The sequence below is a fragment of the Staurois parvus genome, unplaced genomic scaffold, assembly GCF_062004578.1.
Source record: "Staurois parvus isolate SC_StPar_1 unplaced genomic scaffold, SC_StPar_1.0 ptg000527l, whole genome shotgun sequence".
Classification (NCBI taxonomy): domain Eukaryota; kingdom Metazoa; phylum Chordata; class Amphibia; order Anura; family Ranidae; genus Staurois; species Staurois parvus.
In genome coordinates, this window is record NW_028318323.1 from 1,679,660 (window position 1) to 1,696,626 (window position 16,967).

At 40.7% G+C, this 16,967-nt stretch overlaps 1 protein-coding gene across 3 annotated transcripts in view; it reads left to right on the top strand.

Moving 5' to 3' along the window:
• The window catches only part of COL15A1 (collagen type XV alpha 1 chain), a 1,471,644-nt gene extending 1,455,554 nt beyond the window's left edge, over positions 1 to 16,090 (top strand). For all 3 annotated transcript variants that reach the window (XM_089690361.1, XM_089690362.1, XM_089690363.1), the window contains one exon: positions 11,006 to 16,090. In XM_089690361.1, coding sequence (XP_089546487.1) covers positions 11,006 to 11,222 — 217 coding nt within the window. In that variant the 3' untranslated portion in view covers positions 11,223 to 16,090. The remainder of the gene's footprint in view (positions 1 to 11,005) is intronic.
• The last annotated feature ends 877 nt before the right edge of the window (positions 16,091 to 16,967 follow it).

A 16,967-nucleotide genomic window follows, 5' to 3' on the forward strand; every position in this document is an offset into this window, starting at 1 on the left:
TCATCCACAAGCGACTCCTCTACCTTTCCTGAGAATGCTGGTCTTTTGAGGGGGTTGACATAATGGCAAACATAAGAAGCCACCAACAGGTTAATGTCATGTGTGAACAGACAAAGTATTACTTTGTGCACCTGTTATGTAGAGTACAATCTGTGGAGGAGTTCAGGGTATGCACAGTGACTGCAGGGAGCAAGGCACAACAATACCTAGCTGTCAGGGATGCGGGTGTGACCAGAGATGTGTGTACTGACACAGGGAAACGCAGGCTTCAGATATGGTATAAATAAGACAATTTATTAAGACTAACAATACAAATATAAACGCAGTGCACCACACCCCAAGCTAACACAAATACATACAACAAGGTGAAACAAACCCAAACCTAAACTGGTATAGATACACAGGTACATACACATATAGAGCACAACGTAGTCAGGCAGGCCCAGTCGATAACTATCGGGCAGGTAGGTATAGGAGGAGCAGGCGGAGAGAATGGTCAGGGTCACAAGCCAGGGATAAAACAGGAGAAGTCAGCAGAGATCAGGATCAGGCAGGGTCGGCAACAAGTCAGGCAGAAACAGGAATGCAGGTTACAAGGTACAGGGGCCCATGGAAAAACACACACCAAGGCTCCAGACTGCAGGTCTGGCCATCCCTTAAATACACCTGCAATCAGCCCCAGGTGATGGCTAATTGCCGAAGTGAACCTCTGGTTGTTAAGAGCACCTACTGGCCAGCCCTGGTACTGCAGCCCACAAGGCAGGTGAGTCCCACCACTATTGGCAAGTCCATTCCTGACACTAGCAATGCAGCATTCATTTGGATACAAAGCATTTTTAAATTTATCTCACCCAACTTTTGCCATCTGACTGTAAACACTGGCACTGCGCAGGTGTGCTTGCCTAGGAGAGAATCTGCTGACACCACTGCCTACTTCACATGGACCCAGCGGAGGCTGTTAGCCATGATAAAAGCTGCCCTAAGGACTAGCAGTGGGGCCTCCTAGATTATGGGTAATTTATCCTGTACACCAGGGATTGCATCCAGCTGATACCCACACGCATGGATGGACAGCCAGCCCTTTAGACCAGTCAGGTAGAGGAGCACACCTAGGTCCTGCCCATGAGAGGAAAAAAAGAGGACCGCTGAGGTTGCAGGTGGGCTCAAATTTATGCGTTAGGTCCTGGAAGCATGGGGGGCGGGGCCTTTGCCCAGATATGCTGACATGATGCTGTCAGGAAAAGGATTTTATAAGCAAGGCAAAAATTCTATTTTTCACATGACTGGACCCTCCTCCTCCAAGCACAGTCGGCCAATATGAAAAAGGTTGCCAGGTTTCTTTTTAAAAACAGAAATTAACACTTTTTTTTTATGGGGACTGTCTTTGGAAACCAGTACATCTGTTCACCCTACTGTATAGCACATTCTACCTGTTGTTCACTTCTAGGTGTGGTGATCGGTAAGGTTCCTGGTACTGCTGTGGAAGCATTCAGGATGTAGAGCAGGGAAGAGAGACTTTTTCCTGCTAAAGCTGAACACGGCACTGCTGAACTCTGAGCATTTTTAAATCAGAGCTATCAAAATCCTGGATAAACAAGCAGATTGGAGCTTTCTGTCCTCATTCTGCTTATCAACTCCCTTGTGATATCAGTAAATAGTAAAAAAAAAAGTTTTAAAAAATATATAGTAAACCTTAGTAAAATATTAAAAAAATTAAAGGAAAGTTCTACAGTCTACAAACTATGGTATATATCTGAAAATTGATCAGTCCTGATATTCTGTCAGAACAGTACAAATACCCCCCAAATGACCCCTTTTTGGAAAGTAGACAGTCCAAGGTATTTAGAAAGAGACATAGTGAGTTTTTTGAAGTTGTAATTGTTTCATCATTTTTTGTTAAAAATTGACTTTTTTTTAATTCCTTAATTTTTAATTATTTTTTATTATTATTTTTACTACATTTTTTTTTTTTTACAATTTATTTTTTAACACACTGTGACCCAAGCAATACAATGTTACCACAGCAACACTGTACTACTCTTGAAGTGATCAGGACTTGTTTTACAAATTATGATTGTTTATAGCAGTAAATTTCATTGCTTTAAGCAAGCATTTTTATTGCATGAAATCGATTCATTTAGTACGAGTTGTTGTGATTGGCCACAGCTAATCACATGGTACAGATGACCCTGTCCTGTACCATGTGATCACAGTTGGCCCTGTTTGTACTCACTGTGATACAATCACAGCTAGTAACACAATTGTACACAATGAATGGCATGAATTAAAACCATTCATTGTGCACAATTGTCATGTGATCTGCTGTGATTTGTCACAGCAATCACATGATATCGGCAGTGGGCTGGTACAGTGATATCACCAGCTGTGTCCGGTAGTCTCAGCCAGTAACAGATCGTGCCAGCAGCGCGATCGCGTGCAAGGTGAGTTCCAGGAGGATGTCATATGGTGTCCACCCAGAACAAAGTCCCGCCCAGCTGTCATTTTGCAATAGGCCAGGCACAGTTAAGTATTTAAATCAATAGTGAATATGTTAGTTACATGCACTGCTCAGCAAATATAAACATGAGCATGACCACAACAAACACATTCACTATTTTGGCAAAAGTATTGGGATGCCTGCCTTTACACGCACATGAACTTTAATGGCATCACAGTCTTAGTCCATAGGGCTCAATATTGACTTGGCCCACCCAGCTACAACTCTTCTGGGAAGGCTGTTTAGGAGTGTGTCTATGGGAATGTTTGACCATTCTTCCAGAAGCGCATTTGTGAGGTCAGGAATTGATGTCGCACGAGAAGGCCTGGCTCGCAGTCTCTGCTCCAATTCATCCCAACAGTATTCTATTGGGTTGAGGTCAGGACTCTGTGCATGCCAGTCAAGTTCCTCTACCCCAAACTCACTCATCCATGTCTTTATGGACCTTCCTTTGTGCACTGGTGTGCAGTCATGTTGGAACAGGAAGGGGCCATCCCCAAATTGTTCCCACAAAGTTGGGAGCATGAAATTGTCCAAAATGTCTCGGTAAGCTGACTCCTTAAGAGTTCCCTTCACTGGAACTAAGAGGCCAAGCCCATCTCCTGGAAAAACAACCCCACACCATAATAACCCCTCCACCAAACTTTATACTGGCACAATGCAGTCAGGCAAGTACCATTCTCCTGGCAACTGCCAAACCCAAGCACATCCATCAGATTGCCAGACAGAGAAACGTGATTCTTCACTCCACAGAACACGTCTCCACTGCTCGAGTCCAGTGGTGGGGTGCTTTACACCACTGCATCCGACACTTCCGGCACTGGACTTGGTGATTTAAGGCTTGGATGCAGCTGCTTGGCCATGGAAACCCATTCCATTTCCATGAAGCTCTTTATACACGGTTGTTGTGCTAATCTAAAGGCCACATGAAGTTTTGAGGTCTTTAGTTATTAATTCTGCAGACAGCTGGCAACTTCTGTGTACTGTGCGCTTCAGCATGTGCTAACCCCCGTTTTGTCATTTTACGTGGCCTACCACTTTGTGGCTGAGTTGCTGTTCCCGCTTGCTTCCACTTTGTTATAACACCACTTACAGGTGACCGTGGAATATTTAATAGCAAGGAGATTTCATGGATGGACTTATTGCACAGGTGGCAACCTATCATGGTACCACGCTTGAATTCGCTGAGCTCCTAAGAGCGCCCCATTCTTTCACAAATGTTTGTTGAAGCAGTCTGCTTGCCTAGGTACTTGATTTTATATACCTATGGCCATGGATGTGATTGGAACACCTGAATCTAATGATTTGGAGGGGTGTCCCAATACTTTTGGCAATATAGTGTATATCTGTGAGATCTTCCACCATGATCCTTTTGATGGGTATCAACCCAAAAAATGTGTTCCACCAATCACCAGACAGAATACACACTCACCAGAGATATTTACATCCAGTAATAGGCAGCATATCACGCCAGTTGAAAATATATGATGTCCCCTTTAAGGCAACTCCAGCTTCCTCATCTCCCCCTCCAGGGCCAAATGGTGTCAGATAGCTATACAAAATAAAGCTCATACAACACACCAATACAAAGGGACCATAGGGTAATATAGCTAAAGTGGAACTACACCGTATCTGAGCACCACAAACAAAAAGCGCTATATAATTTATTTTTAATATTCAAAGCAAACGCCCCCATCTATCCATGTCTCCATGCTTTATTTTGCTGAGAATTCACTGTGAAAACCACCCTCTAACATTTCTGGCTGTGGACATCTTGAGTAAGAGCAGAGGATTCATGTAGCATTTTGTTCCTGGAATCCATCTGCCCTTAGCTCAGGCATGCAGACAGGAGGGTGTGCTTAGCTGAGAAAAACCCTCCAACCCTCCAACCCTCCTCCCCTCCTGAAGACTCCTGGGATGTATTACATCATTTGCCTAGACATGGCAACTAGGAAGTAACTGAAAATATGTAAAAAAAAAACAAAAAAAAAACAGGAAAGTATATCATATTTACTTATTTTAAACTATCTATTTACTAATGCTATCTGCATAAGAATTCAAAATATCCAGTGTTGATTGAGAGAGTGAAGTTCCACTTTAAAAACATTTTCTCTTTATTCCTCAATGAAAATCCACTCAGCACTTACAGCAGCAGCCTCCACTCAGGTTCCATTATGGTGTTGTGACCTTGCACACAAAGCTATTATTATTATTACATCGAGTTTATATAGCACCAAAGGGTTTGCACAGGGGGGGGGATAATACATGATAATACATGAAACAGTACAGCAACTACAAACAGCACACGAGGGGTTAGAGGGCCCTACTCTTTCGAGCTTACAATCTAGGAGGGAGGGGGTAGTGGTACAGGAGGAAGTGGCTGTGGGGGATGGAGTGGTAGGAGGAATGAAGGAGAACGGCTGCTAGGTGAGGGTGGGGTAGACTTCCCTGAAGAGGTGGGTTTTCAGGGAGCGCCTGAAGGTGAGGAGGGAAGGTGACAGTCTGATGGATTGGGGTAGTGAGTTCCAGAGGATAGGGGAGTGCCTGGAGAAGTCTTGCGTAGGAGGTGGAGACCAGGGAGCCAAGATTGAAGGAGGTCCTGTGAAGAGCGAAGGGTACGGGTAGGGTGGTACTTGGGAATCAGGTTGGTGAGGTAGTTAGGGGCAGTGTTGTGAATGGCTTTGTAGGTCAGAGTGAGTAGTTTGAATTTGATGTGTTGGGCAATAAGGAGCCAGTGGAGGGATAAGCAGAGGGGGGTGGCAGAGGTGGAGCGGTTGGTGAGGTGGATGAGTCTAGCCGCTGAGTTCAGGATGGTCTGAAGCCTCCCCGCTGCACTGGGGTAGGCCGGTGAGGAGGGAGTTGCAGTAGTCGAGGCGTGAGATAATCAGGGAGTGTACAAGTAGTTTAGTGGTGTCTGGGGTAAGGAAGGTGCGTATCTTGGCGATGTTGCGAAGGTGGAGCCTGCATGTGTTTGTAAGTGATTTGACATGAGGTTGGAAGGAAAGGTTTGAGTCCAGAATGTTGCCAAGGACTTTGGCTTGGGTGGCAGGATTGATGGTGGTGTTGTTGATAGTGATGGATAGGATGGGGGGGGGGGGGGGGGCGCGGGCAGGGGGAAAGACGAGAAGCTCTGTTTTGGAGAGGTTAAGCTTGAGGAAATGGAGCGACATCCAGTCAGAGATGTCGTTTAGGAGGTGAGTGATGCGGGCGGAGAATGTGGGGGTGAGGTGAGGGGTGGAGAGGTAAATTTGAGTGTCATCAGTGTAGAAGTGGTAGTTGAAGCCGTGTGAGTGTATGAGTTTGCCAAGGGAGGCGGTGTAGATGGAGAAGAGAAGGGGTCCAAGGACAGAGCCCTGGGGGACCCCAACAGAGAGGGGGAGGGGAGGTGGCACCGTTGTAGGAAACGCTGAAGGAGCGTCGGGATAGGTAAGAGGAGAACCAGCAGAGAGCGGTGTCTCTGATGCCAAGGGAGAGTAGTTTATTAAGGAGGAGGGGGTGCTCAACTGTGTCGAAGGCCGCGGAGAGGTCCAGGAGAAGGAGGACAGAGTAGTCGCCTTTGGCTTTGGCGGTTAGTAGGTCGTTGGTGATTTTGAGGAGGGCGGTTGCAGTGGAGTGTAGGGGACGGAAGTCGGACTGTAGTGGATCAAGGAGGTTGTTGTCAGCTAGGTGGGCGCTTAGGCGGTCGTAGACTAAGCGCTCAAGGAGCTTGGAAGTGAGTGGCAGCAGGGAGATGGGTCTGAGGTTGCTTGGGTCAGTGGGGTCCAGGGAGGGCTTTTTGAGTATGGGGGTGATGTGCACATGCTTTAGGAGGGAGGGGAATACGCCGGTTGAGAGGGAGAGATTGAAGATGTGGATGAGGGAGCAGATGAGGGAAGAGTAGGGTGACCGGAGGAGTTGAGAGGGTATAGGGTCCAGGGGGCAGGTAGTGAGGCGGGCTTCTGAGAAGATCTTGGCGACTTCCTCAGTGGTAGCAGGGCTGAAGGAGTGCAGTGCTGGGGGGGTTACGGTAATCAGGGCCTTGGGTGTGGTGGGGGGCAGTGCGGTTGCGAGGACAGAGGAGGGAGGAGATGAGGGGGGCTAGGTGGGGAGGTAGATTGCGAGTTGACTATGTCCTTACGGATTGCGTCAATCTTGTTGTGGAAATGAGTGGCAATCTCATGGGCGGTAAGTGAGGTACTGAGTGGAGGAGGGGGGAGTAGGGAGTTGAAGGTGGAGAAGAGTCGGCGAGGGTAGGTGTGAGGGTGTTGATCAGGTTTACCAAGTAGGCCTGCTTGGCGGCGTGGAGGGAGGAGGTATAAGTGAGGAAGGCAGATTTGTAGAGGGAGAACGCACGATGGGACCTGGTTTTGCGCCACAGTCTCTCCAGCGCGCGACTGCGACGTTTAAAGGCATTTAGTATGGTCGTTCTGCCATGGTAGGAGCGGTCTAGGTTTGATGCGTGTGGTTAGGGGTGCCAGAGAGTCTAGGGTAGATGATAGTGAGTCGCTGTAACGTGGTGGTGGCTAGGTCAGGACATGACAGTGGAAGGATGCTGTCGTGTAGGCGGTCGGCAGCCGAGTGGAGAGGGGCCGGGTTCAGGTTGCGGAGGTTGAGGCTGGTGATGGTTTGGCACTCTGGGGGGGGAGTTAGGGGAAGGGGAGATGGAGAACGTGAGGAGGTGGTGGTCGGAGAGAGGGAAGGGGTGTTTGTGAAATGGTTGAGGGTACAGAGGTGGGAGAAGACGAGGTCCAGGGTGTTCCCATTGAAGTTCCACCCGGGGTGTTTCATGCAAGTATGCATCCTCAGGAGTCCTATGTATCTATGTATATGTTGCATCTATTTTTACTAAATGTTGAGCATATTTTAAAACTAAAGTTTTATACAGTAAAATTGTCACTCTCTCTTGGATCTTTAATGCTGTAAAACTATGCATCTATATATAGGATGTAGCCAGTACTGCTTGTTTGAAATAATAAATAGTATTGGCTATATTCGATGCATAAAAATGCCATGAGGTAATATGCTCATCTCTTACCTTATGATACATGTTCCTCTTTGAACTCAAAATGTTAAATCAATGACCCGTGCATTTTAAAAGTTTTTGTGACGGTGAGCTATTAAAATATCCATGATGTCCTTAATGTGGAACTTTACTCATAACAGCTTGATAAAAAAATAATGTTCTTTAGCAAGGAACATACATTTCACATGAAAAATTCTGAATCCCAGAGTTCCTGAGCAGTAGTAAATCTTTAGGCTGTCAGCAGATTGGCCTCTACATTTTTGGCACAGTGCCTAAAAATAAAGAGCAACTGAGCATGTGCAGATGATATAGTATATTAATGAATTTTAATCAGTATAGGCACTTATTTTTAATGTTTTACATAGCTATATCTGCCACAGGGGCCAGTATGAAGTGAGCTAGCAGGACTAAAGTTCCACTTTAAATTATGTTCTCTTTTTATACTGTACCAGGTTGGACTTGTAACTGCAGCAAAAATCTGAAATAATGCCTCTGGATAGTATGGACTGAAAAATTAGTCAGTCATTCTTCTTTCAGTAGTAATGTTTGCAAAGTTTACAACTCACTTTGTTATGTTTATGTTTTTGTATATAAAAAATATTGTGTGTATGAACGAAATGAAATCCCCAACTCCTACGAAAAAAAATATTTGCAATATTATTGTACTCCACACTATGCAGAATTCAGTCCTACAGGAAATACAACCTATCGCACAGCATACACAGTGTATAGGATAGCATGCAGATTGCATTTGTCCAGAAAATGTAATATACAGCACAGCATACAGAATCTAATGCAAAGTCCAATATACAGAACACAGTAGACCATTGTATGTAACACACAAAATGGCATACTTTGCACATCCAACTGTACATTACATGCTGTGCAGAGTCAAGATTATTTATCATGCAGCACAATGAACAAAAAGCAACAACAAATATGCAATGTAGCGCAAAAACTGCAATGGTGTACAGCATATTGTACAGAATGCAGAAACCAAGAGTATGTATAATACAGCACACTGTACAGGATGCATTATATTGAGTACGTAATGTACAAATTGCCATACAGACTGCAGTAGTTTGGAGTTTGGACTGCTTCTTTCTGTAAGCTTTGCTGTGACAGAGTATGTGGTATATACAGTTGTGTTCAAAATAATAGCAGTGTGTTTTGTACTAATCACCATTAATTACTCATTGACGGTTAAGCAAGGGGGTAACGTATGTATATTTATTGTTTCTGATATCACAGAGCACCACTTACATTGTGTTATCACTTATTTGCACTTTACTGATCCACAGAGATTAGAACACAGTGTGTTATTGTTTACCAGTATATTTTTAATTCATTTTTATTATTATTTATTGTTTAGCATTTTTAGGTGTTAGTGCTTCACTATTTAAATATTACTTACACTTATTGGTACATTGACAGCAGCTCTTAGTTTTCTGTCACCCATATAAGCGCAGAAGGATATCCCAATATAGTGTGTTGAAAAAAGTGAATAAAGCTCAAAATCCTTCTAATAGCTTTTATTTCCATACACACAAATGCATTGGGCACACTACACATTCTATTCCAAATCAAAACATGAAGAAAAATCTATCAAATTTGTGTTGTTCCTCTAAAAAAATTGAAGAAAAGTGAATATTAGACTGTTCAAAAAAATAGCAGTGTTTGTATTCTTCTTTACAAACTCAAACATTCACTCTATAAACTGAAAAATGTTTGAAGATTTTGCTTTCCTTTGAATCACTTAATGAATATTTAGTTGTATAACCACTGTTTCTGAGAACTGCTGTACATCTGTGTTGCATGGAGTCAACCAACGTCTGGCACCTGGGAACAGGTATTCCAGCCCGGGATGATTGGACTACATTCCACAGTTCTCTATTTCTTGGTTTTGCCTCAGAAACTGCATTTTTGATGTCACCCCACAAGTTTTCTATTGGATTAAGATCCGGGGATTGGGCTGGTCACTCCATAACGTCAATCTTGTTGGTCTGGAACCAAGATGTTACACGTTTACTGGTGTGTTTGGGGTCGTTGTCTTGATGGAATACCCATTTCAAGGGCATTTCCTCTTCAGCATAAGGCAGCATGACCTCTTCAAGTATTCTGATGTATTAAAACTGATCCATTATCCCTAGTATGCGATAAATAGGCCCAACACCGTAATATGAGAAACATCCCCATATCATGATGCTTGCGCAACCATGCTTCACTGTCTTCACAGTGTACTGGGGCTTGAATTCAGTGTTTGGGGGTCGTCTGACAAACTGTTTCCGGCCACTAGACCCAAAAAGAACAATCTTACTTTCATCCGTCCACAAAATGTTGCGCCATTTCTCTTTAGACCAGTCAATGTGCTTTTGGCAAATTGTAACCTCTTCAGCACGTGTCTTTTTTTCAACAGTGGGACTTTGCTTCTTGCAGATAGCTTGGCTTCACATAGGCGTCTTCTAATTGTAACAGTACTCACAGGTAACTTTGGACCTTCTTTGATCTTCCTGGAGCTGATTGTTGGCTGAGTCCTTGCCATTTTGGCTATTCTTCTATCCATTCGAATGGTAGTTTTTCACTTTCTTCCACGTCTTTCAGGTTTTGGTTGCGATTTTAAAGAATTTGTGATCATTTTAGCTGAGCAGCCTATCATTTTCTGCACTTCTTTATATGTTTTCCCCTCTCCAATCAACTTTTTAATCAAGGTACGCTGTTCTTCTGAACAATGTCTGGAACGACCCATTTTCCTCAGAATTTCAGAGAGAAATGCACTGTAACCAGCATGTACAACATGTTCTGCCTTCCTTCCTTAAATAAGGGCAATAATTGCCACCTGTTTTTCAAAGAATTAATGACCTCACTAATAGAACTCCACACTGCTATTATTTTGAACATGCCCCTTTCAATTAGTGATTCAATTACACAGAATCAGAAATCCAACAGACCCAACAGTCATGACATGCATGCTGCTATTACTCTACTACACCTGCTAGTAAATTATTTGCCATGTAGAAATATCATTTCTACCAAAAACAGTGATTGATCAGGTTAGTGATGTCTGACTGCTATTATTTTGAACACAACTGTAGCATGAAATGCAGAAGACTTTCTAAAACAGAAAATGGTGTACATAAGGTAAAGTTCTAGAATAAGAAAACTATAGCACAGCACAAAGAATACAGTTGTCCATTGAATGTATCAAATGGTACGTAATACCAATGTAGTGCAGCAGTCCACACTCTGCATTGGTCCAAAAGTATGTAGCACACAGAAAATGCAGCAGTCCAGAGAACTGATGCAGTATTATTTTAAAATAATATTTAATATTCACTATATTCAAGCAAAGGGTAAAGTTTTAGGCTTCATTGAAAATGTTTACTAGGATTCCCCTGTTATGCTGAAAGCAACACAAAGAAAAATGCAAAGAAGTTAATATTTAGTTCTTATTTCCTATCATTCTTATGGATTATACCTATGAACTGCTTTTCCTTTTTATCACACAGGCCTCAGAAAATCATGTGGCACGGTTCAAGCCTGAATGGTATCCGCCTGGTTGGTAATGATTGTGAAGCATGGAGAACAGCAGAGATGGCAGTTAGCGGACAAGCATCTTCCCTGCGAAGTGGAAAAATTTTAGATCAGAAATCATACAGCTGTTCCAATAAGTTTATTGTATTGTGCATTGAAAACAGCTATAACACTGATATAAGGAAAAAATAAAAACAGTAAACCTGAGAAAACAGACACAGTCACAAACATACACACACAATATATATATCTTACACAATATTGCGGTCAAGGTAAACATACCTCATGTAATACGGTCACCTGACAAATCTTGCATATAGAAGCTGCTAGTTCCTATGGTACTGTATAACTACCTAAACAATAATTCACCTGGGGCAAATATGCAAGTTGGTATTTCTATTATACTGACTCAATACTTGTTCCTGGTCAGTAACTAAGTAATTTAGGATGAAAATTATGACAAGGAACTAGCAATTAAAAATAGCCAGCAATAGCAGGGCCTATGCTGCTATTATGACTTAAAATGTACTAAATGGAAGGCCCAAGGTTGTTTTAGGATAGATTTGAACTTTGAATGGAATTTATAAACTCTGGTAAGGCGGCTCTCAAACATGGGATAGCTTATTGCGGTGTTTCGAAAACAGTGCAGGAAAGATAGAATAAAAAGAACTCCACTGGTAATGTTTGAAAATATTTATTTCAAAATAAAAGAAGCTAACATATTGTGGGGGCCCAGACTGTGTCCCCTTCCTCAGGGCTTAAGCTAACCATACACACATAGATTTCCTATTTTTGAAAGATTCCTCCATCCATCCTAAACTATACAGATAGCCAAATCTTCCCTGCTGGCTATTGCATTCTTACAGCTGGTGTCCTCACTAGTCTGCAATAGCTACTTAGCTGTAGTCACTATTCAGCCCACAATGTTCCACCCAGCTCCTTTGATTTTGAGTTCAAAGTTTGTGATCCGGGTGGCTGCCACCCACAGAACAAATTTTGCCTGATTCAGCAGGAAATGTCCAAAATTGGATGCATGTAAGGTTCGCTTTAGAAATGTTGTATAATGTTAAAAGGCAAGACTCTGAAATTCTGAAAGATGATGCTTTCTGCTGGCAAAAAAAACATCTCCTTATGCTAATGTATTTTTTTCCAGCAGGGTTGTTTTTTCTTCTAATTTTTCCATGCTCCTGTCACGTCAGGGTTAGTTTTAAGAAAATCAGTGCTAACTCGTTTCAGAAAATGCTAGTTGCATGGCCAATGGCCATGTAGCCATTGAAGTTAGAACTTTTTAGAGTCTAAATATTTTCAAATTCACTGACTCTGGGTAAACAACTAAATGCATAGATAAAATACATGTATGTTTTCTGTTTTGCCTCCTAAATGCTTTGTAACTTTGCTAGCCATTCTTGTCACACAAATATCTCATTTCGTTTGTAAGCATCTTCTTGGTTTGACATTATTGCTTCCTGAATCAACTATACTGCTTCTTAGGTCAGCATATATTCACTGGACAGTAATTATGTTTATTTACATTTCCAATAAGAAGAATGGAGGCAGAGAAGTGACACATGAAACTGAATTGCTAATAGTAGACAGAAGCATATACAGAAATTGCTTAATCAGAAAGTGCATCCAGTGACACATCCATCTTAGCTGTGTGAAAAATGATTGTAAATCACAAGATAGACTGTACAGAGATACCAGTTCATCAGCAGGTAAAACAGTGTATATTGTGTAAAGGCTATTCAGATGGTTACTATGGCAGCCAGGCTACTAGCATTTTCTGAAATTGCAGCCTCCATATTTTTCTCATCACAGTTTGAATGTCTAATTGAAAAACACAGATTTGGCATGAGCTGACAAGCTTTTATAGCTCATTATACTGCAATTTACAGTACATTCTAGGTATTCAAGTCATCTTCATCTGAATGATAACGTTTCTTGAAAATTGGTATTTGAATGTGCATTTTAAATAACAAAATCCTTTACCATTCCTGTTGTATTACTGAAGCTTTTTTTGCTACAGTTCATTTTTTTAGTAGCTCTCTACAAATTACACCAGTTGTAACATTCAATGTAATGCCTTACATTGAATGTTAAATGATTTCAGTCATGAGCTTCTTAGGTATGTATCTTGCAAGCACATGAACTGAGGAGCTGATAATAGTAAACCAGTAATGCATTACAGTTTAATAAAAACAATAGATTTAAATGGTTAGTGTTTTTTTTTTACAGAAACAGATGGATTGAATCACTAACCAGATACTGATACTGTATATCTTCAACATATATCACCTGGGATTTAAAGCAGATCTTCACCCAATTAACTTTATTTCTCCTTCCCCCTCCCTCTGATGCCATTTCAGACATTTTTTAAGTAAATACTTTTTTTTAAATGTATCCACGTCCTTTATCCTCGCCCAGGTAATGGTGACGTATTCAACAACTAAGATGTCTACATCACACATCCCAGAGGCAGCTTGTGAGATTTTGTGCATTCACAGACATGCCATGGGCCTCTGCCAAGTCCTGTGTCTCTGCAAGCACCAAATCTCATTTCAAGATGGCAGCACGACAGAGCAGTGGAGGGAAAACTTTGCCTACAAGGAAGACGACGCTGGACTCCATGGACTAGCATGTTTTTTTTTTTCATACTATATTAAGTATTATGCATAATAAATTTAACTTTGACTAAGTCTAGGTATGTCCTAGTGACATATCCATTATGTGAGGATCTCACTTTACAAGTTTATTTTTAATATATATTTTTTATAAAGCCAGAATAGTAAAATTCCATTGCGAAGTGGAGTAGCAGGGAAAGTATATATATATAAAAAATGTCTATTCACTGGAACCTTAAGGTTGTTTGCCCCAAAGTGAATCCCATGTGTGCTGCTTCTGCCCTGTTTTCCAACTTTTCAGCACTTACATGGGTAGGTGTTAGCCAGCCGGAGCAATTCAGATTAACTGGACTGAAGTTTCAAATTCGAAAAAAATATTTTTTCTTGAACTAGTTGATTCTGTATATTTTTTCATCCCTGTGTGCAAGTAAAGAGTCTGGAATGATCCTTTTTGAAGATAATATTGTTTTATTGGCTGCTGAACATCATCCAATACAAAGTTAGGGACCTTTAGCAAATTAGCAACAAATACAAACACACATCTATGGCAAATCATGCTGTCTCTCGTTCAGTACTATGTTATATATAATACCTTTATTTAAAAAAATTTTTTTTTTTTTGCAAAGTTTTGCTGCAGATTTAGTACTAAAGATGAGACAGATGGTCAAAACACAAACAATTAAGAAATGGTCAGGTTTTATATTGTCACAAAGCTACTTGAGAGCAAGCAAAGGGAGACATGTTTGAATTAAACGGCAATCTTGTAATTCTTTTTTATTACTACTTCTTTGTATTGCCTTGCTGTGGGCCAGAATTGACAAATGCACCCTTGTGTTTTTTTGGCAATGTAACAATCATAGCTTGGGACCCCTAAGAAAATCAATATAACTTAATTGGCAGCCATGCCAATTACCCTAATGCCATGCCAAACACCCTACATAAGGAGGGTTATTTACTAAAACTGGAGCATGAAAAATATGGTGCAATTGTGCATAGAAATCAATCATGTTTCAGGTTTTATTGTCAAAGCTTAATAGAACAAGCTGAAATTAAAATCTGATGCAGCTGTGCATTGTAGCCAATCAGTTTCTGAGTACACCAGTTTTAGTAAATTTCCCTGTTGCACACAATGTTTGAGTCTTATATAATGGAGTAATAAAAAAATAAATCATATTTCAACAATAATTTTCTTACTTTTTAACATTTCATCAAAACTTTACAGAGCACCCAGGACTGTATTAGCATTTTATATATCACAGAATATAATTTTTTCCCGGTAACAGAGATATACATTATACCAAACCTTTCTATAAAAGAAATAAGTAAAATGCACTGATAGTATACATATTTCTTAAGATTAAGGTCAAGTTCAATGCATCATTTGCTATAACTATACACATTCTATTTTAACTCTACAATTTCCACTGGGCACATGACTAAAAGTATGTAGCATATGTTTTTTTAATCTAGCATCTTTAACCTTTATTTTAAAAAAATGTTATTAAATGTTTTTTTTTACCAAACAACGTTTGTTTTCCTGTCTGTGCAGAAACCTTCAGACAGGATACTGGCAACTGTCATATCTTCATAATCAAAAATGTATTAAGTTCTGTAATACATGTCTATTAAATGATGTTAGGTACAAACATAGAATTTGACCTATAGAGCAACTTGAGCTAACTCAAATTTTTCCATTTGGAGTGTATTAATGTTTGTCTTTGTTTAGGTTTTCTTTGCTACTTGGAAATCCCATCAGGGAGATCTGCTTGCCCAAGTATGTGTTTTTTTCCTATATATTCCTGCCTACTCAATGCCTAGCTATTGATCAGTGTTGTGGTGTTGGATGGCTTCTCGCTGACCGCCCACCCACCCTCCCCCAAGCCATAAGGAAGACCAATAGGAAAACTTGCTCTTTGCACACAAAATTGAGAAATACTGTATGTTATAAGTGGTGTTGCTATGTGAGAGGTCCTGAACATAAAATCAGTGACACCATGTTTGACCTGGAGGCACAATTTAGTTTAAATGCATAATACAGAAAAATGGTTACAAGAGAGGGAGCACCAGAACTGGACCGTTATAATTTACAAGAAGTCTATCTTTGGACATATTTCATTTTTGTGGCAATTCAATAAGTACACTGTTGCTCAGTTAATTTTCATAATTTACTGTTTATTGGAGTAAGTTTCTCTAGCATTTCTAGAGCAGAATGTGTAGAATATCTCTAGAAACATGTTAAAAAGGTCCATATACAACATACATACAATTCTATTAATATGAACATGATTATGTAAACGCAGTCATGTGAAAATGTAATTACAGCCCATTGAAATGATTGACTTTTTCAACATATTTGCACAAGCAAACTTTAGATCACCTTCATGCAGAAGGTGCCTACAGACAAATGCAGTATACTTGAATAAAAACACACAAATAAAATGTGCCTTTTCAATAATTTATTCAACAAAATCATCACTAGATGTAATGATATACTCTGGAAACAGTAAGTCCATAATGTCAATGAGTTCTTGGTTTTGTGTGCATGAGGCCATAAGAAGTCGGGAGCCGAGTCAGATCAGCAGTGGTCACTGGTAAATTAAATGGACTGGTTTCAGGTTATGGTATTCCCAACTTTAGCAGAAATGAGTGCTAAACCTGGTATTTTCCCCTTTCAGAAATTATTTCTTGTAGGCATTTTACATAACTGCCTCCCTGACATCAGCTGAAATGTTTGACCACTTCTCCATGCAAAATTCCATCAGCTGCAAGATGTTTGTGTTTCTTTACATGAACTGAAGGTTTGAATTCTCTCACATTTTAATGGGATTAATCTCAGGGTTTGACTAGGCCAACTAGTGTTCTTCAGATTATTATTGTGTTGGAATATCAATTTCTTTTTCATCTTCAAAGTTCAGTTTCATCACCAACTTTTAGCCAGATGGCCTCACACTTTCATCAAGCACCCTTTAATATGATGCAGAATTTATAATTAACTCAATGACTGCAAGTTGCCTAGTCTCCGGTGAAAGCCAAAGACATCATTTCAGGACAAAACCTCATAACTGTGAAACATGGTGGTGGAAATGTTATGGTTTGGGGTTGCTTTGCTGTTAGCTGTGACTAAACAAAGCTGTGACTAAACAATTCCATCTTTGCTTTTTCAGTCCACAGTGCATTGTTTCATACGGTCTGGTCTTTGCCTGTATGTTCAATGGCAAAATAAAATTTTTTCTAATGGTATTTTTAGACAGCAGAGACTTCTTCCTAGCACACCTCCCATGCAAGTTAAATTGGTACACTCTAATAAATCCTTTTT